Consider the following 3,644-nt stretch of genomic DNA (forward strand, 5'->3'; position numbering starts at 1 on the left):
TCTGCTCAGTCAGCCATCCATAAGCCACCCAAGAGGTTCCTTCAGTGCATTGATGATAACTGCCTGATGCAAATGGTAGATGAGCCAACTAGGAGAGGAGAGCTGCTGGATCTTGTTCTCACTAACAAGGAGGGCCCAATTGAAGTGGTGAAGGTTAAGGGCAGCCTTGGTTGAAGTGACCAGGAGATGCCGGAGTTGAGGATCTCATGTAACAGGAATAGAAAACCAAGCAGAATCACAACCCTGGACTTCAGTAGGGCCAACTTGGTCCTTTTGTAGCAATTGCTAGTGGAAATCCCATGGGACAGAGTACTTGAAGGTAAAGGGGCCCGAGATAGTTGGTTAGCATTCAAGGACTGCTTCTTCCAAGCTCATGATCAGAGCATCCCAACAGGTAGTACGTCAAGAAAGGGAGCCAGGAGACCTGCGTGGTAAAACAGGGAACTGCTGGGCAAACTCAAGTGGAAGAGGAGAGTCTACAGATGACGGAAGGAGAGGCTGGCCACCTGGGAGGAATATAAGACTGTTGTCAGAGCATGAAGGGAGGCAACTAGGAAAGCTAAGGCCTCCTCAAAATTAAACTTTGCTAGAGGGGTCAAGAAACACAGAAAGGCCTTCTTCAAATACACTGCAGACAAAACTAACACTAGAGGCAATGTAGGCCCACTGATGAATGAGGTGGATGTCATGGTGACAGAAGACACAGAGTAGGCAGAGTTACTAAATGCCTTCTTTTTCTCTGTCTGTAGTGTTGGAGGCTGTCCTGAGGAGCCTAGATCTACATTGCTCAGAGATAAGCAATTATACCAGTGCCTGAAATGCAACCTTATCAGAATCCCGAAGTTGTGGGGGCACTGACCTGGACTCCCACTCCCCCGCCCCCACAACTGCTCTCTTGCTTATCCTCCTCACAGTGGTGGGGTGAATGATATGATGCAACAGCTCAGTTAAGGAGGGGGAGGTCACACACCAGGTACAACTCTGCACAAAGCAGTTTCAGTTTGAAGAGGATTCATTTAATTACACATTAAAAAAGAATTGGGATAGTGAGAACTAAAAGCAAATTAAAACTGCTTCCTCATTCTAAGTTGTGTCTAACTCAGGTGTTTGAAGTAAGGATGGCAGCAGCGCATCTCAAGGATGGTCCCCAAACTGGGACACGTGTTCACTTGTTGTCAAAGCTCCAATGTTATGTATTTTTTGATTATACTCAAGTTATGTCCATAACTCCGCCAACCCCATGCTGGGGGCTACTGCCAGCCTAGTTCCATATGGGCTGTGACCTCACAGAGTTATCCCCACCCGCCAGACTATGATCTCACGGCTCTGCCCAGGTGAGCCAGCGGCCAGCACTTTGTCTCTCCCAGTGCGGTCGTGACCAGCTTTGAGCGATGGTTGTCGACAGCTTTCTCCTTATCCCCAGCCTCCTGCTCCTGGTGGCTGGGCTGTTTCTGCTCACCCCTCTCTGGCGCCGACAGGTAGGGAAATTTGAGGATGGGAGCCACTTGAGGCTAGGTGACTCAGGGCTTTGGGGTGGGGGGTGAGGGCTGTCCCGCAAGTCCTTTCACTGTGCCACGTTCATGTGCCTGTAGGGTTCTGACCGGCGCTGGCAACGGTGGACATGGTGGCTGCAAGTGGTGGCATCGAAGTCAGGTGAGTCCCCTGAGGGTCAGCCTGGCACATTCCCAGGCAGGACCAGCCCCCTGGGAGAAGTCAAGCTTCATACCTGCCTCTGTCACATGGCAGCCAGGCCTGGCAGGCCTGGAAGATCCCCTGCCCTACTGTGGCTAAGGCCCGTTCCCTGTTTTACAGGTGCTGAGAGGCAGGCAGGCAGGCACAGGAGCCCCCTGTGCAGGCCACGTTGCTCCCAGCAGCAAGCGTCACAATGGCAGGGCAGTCCCATCCTGCCCCATCCTGTGCAGCCAGGAAAGACTCGGCCTTTGTTGCTGCGCAGTCTATGCCCCTCTCTTTACATGGACTCTACTACTGGTACCACGAGCTCTGCAGGGAAACCCGGCAGGCTTCCCAGACAGGACCAGCGCCTGCAGATTCTGGTGGCACGCGGGACCCCCAGGACGCTCAGTCAGCGTTCTAGGCTAGGCGGTGGAGTTAAAGACCTGCCACCTGAGATCTCCAACTTCACAAAGCCACCAGTGAAAGGGTTGGTCTTCCAGGAAGGCCTCGTTCAAACAGAGGAGAGAAAACGCTGGTGGGACTACCAGGCCAAGAGGCTCTTTTGGCATATGCTCTCCCCAGCACTTCCCAAAGGGCACAAGAAACCAGCAAGACCATCCCGAGGACCAGTTTTGACCCTGGAGAGAAAAAGCAGATGGCAAAACTGAAACCCACCAGCCCTTCAATTCTGGCTTCAGTGAGAAGAGGAGCACAGAGAAATCGGACATGCTCGCTATGGAAAGGCTGTACCAGCAGCTCCTGGTGTCCCTAAAATGATCCAAGACTAAGAATGGTTGCTACAAGTCAGGCAGCGGAACTGAAGAGCAACCAACAGATACCTCTTTCTGCACGCTGTCACCAGTGAAAGGGACGAATGCTCATGAGAACATCCTTCAAACAGCGGCGGGGAAATGCTGGTGGAAGAGCAAGGCCAAGAGGCCTTCTGAGTATTGTATTGCCTCCCCAGCATTTCCCAGAGACTAGATGGAAGCCTGAGCAGCTGCAGAACCAACACCAGGACCAGCTTCAGGCCTGGAGAAAAGGAGACCGCAGAACTGAAACCTGCCAGTGCCTAAACTCTGTCTTCATTGTCATGGTTTTATTGTTGACATACCGATAGAGAACTGAATCATCATTTGCATCATACCATTTCAGATTGAGATCTTTCAGATTTTTAAACAGAAAATTTAATAAAAGTCTTGCTAGCCTTCAGAGAATTATCCTTCTTTCTTGATTTTTAGCAATAAGAGCAAGCTCTCTCTGCAATGAACAGTTTCAGAACATGTAAGACTGCACTGGGGAAGGGATCTGAAGCAAAAAAGGCTGATGAAATGCTCTTCTGGGGGCTTCTTGAAGCCAGCAAAAGTGCTTTGCCTGTGTCACGGGGCTGGCAGCTTGTGGACGGGCTGCCGAGCTCCCATGGGCCCACTTTTCCAGCTTGTCTGGATGGCTTCCCTTCCTTCCAGTGTATCGACTGCACTGCTCAGCTTGGTGTCATCTGCAAACTTGCTGAGGGGTGCACTCGACGCCATCGTCTATGCCACTGATTAAGATGTTGAAGAGCATGAGCTCTTCTCTTGAACTGCAAGAGCCCTTAACTCTCCTTTCTTAATGTCATTCACATTTATCTACTCCTTGACTTCAGTTGAGCTTGTTCAGGGCACGGGAAAATACAATATATTTGGATCGGGATATTCATGTCTCCTACTTCATCCAAAATCTCTTGAAGCTTTCTGTTTTCATCAGTTGCTGTGCAAAGAAACCAGGCAGCGAGATTTTTTATTGTCTTCAAATCCTTGTTTTTGGATACCCAGTGTGAAAAAGATGTGAATATTCCTTCGTTATTTGTCAGCTGAGCTGGCACACAAAGGCTGGGATTTCCAAATAAGAGAAAATACTGCCAACAAAGAAACAGTGCTTTGGATAGCATTTGTCATCTGTAGATCTCAAAATGCTGTATAAAGGAGAAT

At 50.0% G+C, this 3,644-nt stretch overlaps 1 protein-coding gene across 1 annotated transcript; it reads left to right on the plus strand.

The window, feature by feature from the left end:
• The first annotated feature begins 1,391 nt into the window (after positions 1-1,391).
• On the plus strand, positions 1,392-2,733 carry LOC109366193 (uncharacterized). Its single transcript, XM_085218514.1, has 4 exons — positions 1,392-1,478; positions 1,593-1,653; positions 1,813-2,283; positions 2,669-2,733. Exons 1-4 carry the CDS (start codon positions 1,392-1,394, stop codon positions 2,731-2,733), a joined length of 684 nt encoding a protein of 227 aa, XP_085074640.1.
• Positions 2,734-3,644: the final 911 nt, after the last annotated feature.

Source organism: Meleagris gallopavo, chromosome 2, assembly GCF_905368555.1.
Source record: "Meleagris gallopavo chromosome 2, MGAL_WU_HG_1.1, whole genome shotgun sequence".
NCBI lineage: Eukaryota > Metazoa > Chordata > Aves > Galliformes > Phasianidae > Meleagris > Meleagris gallopavo.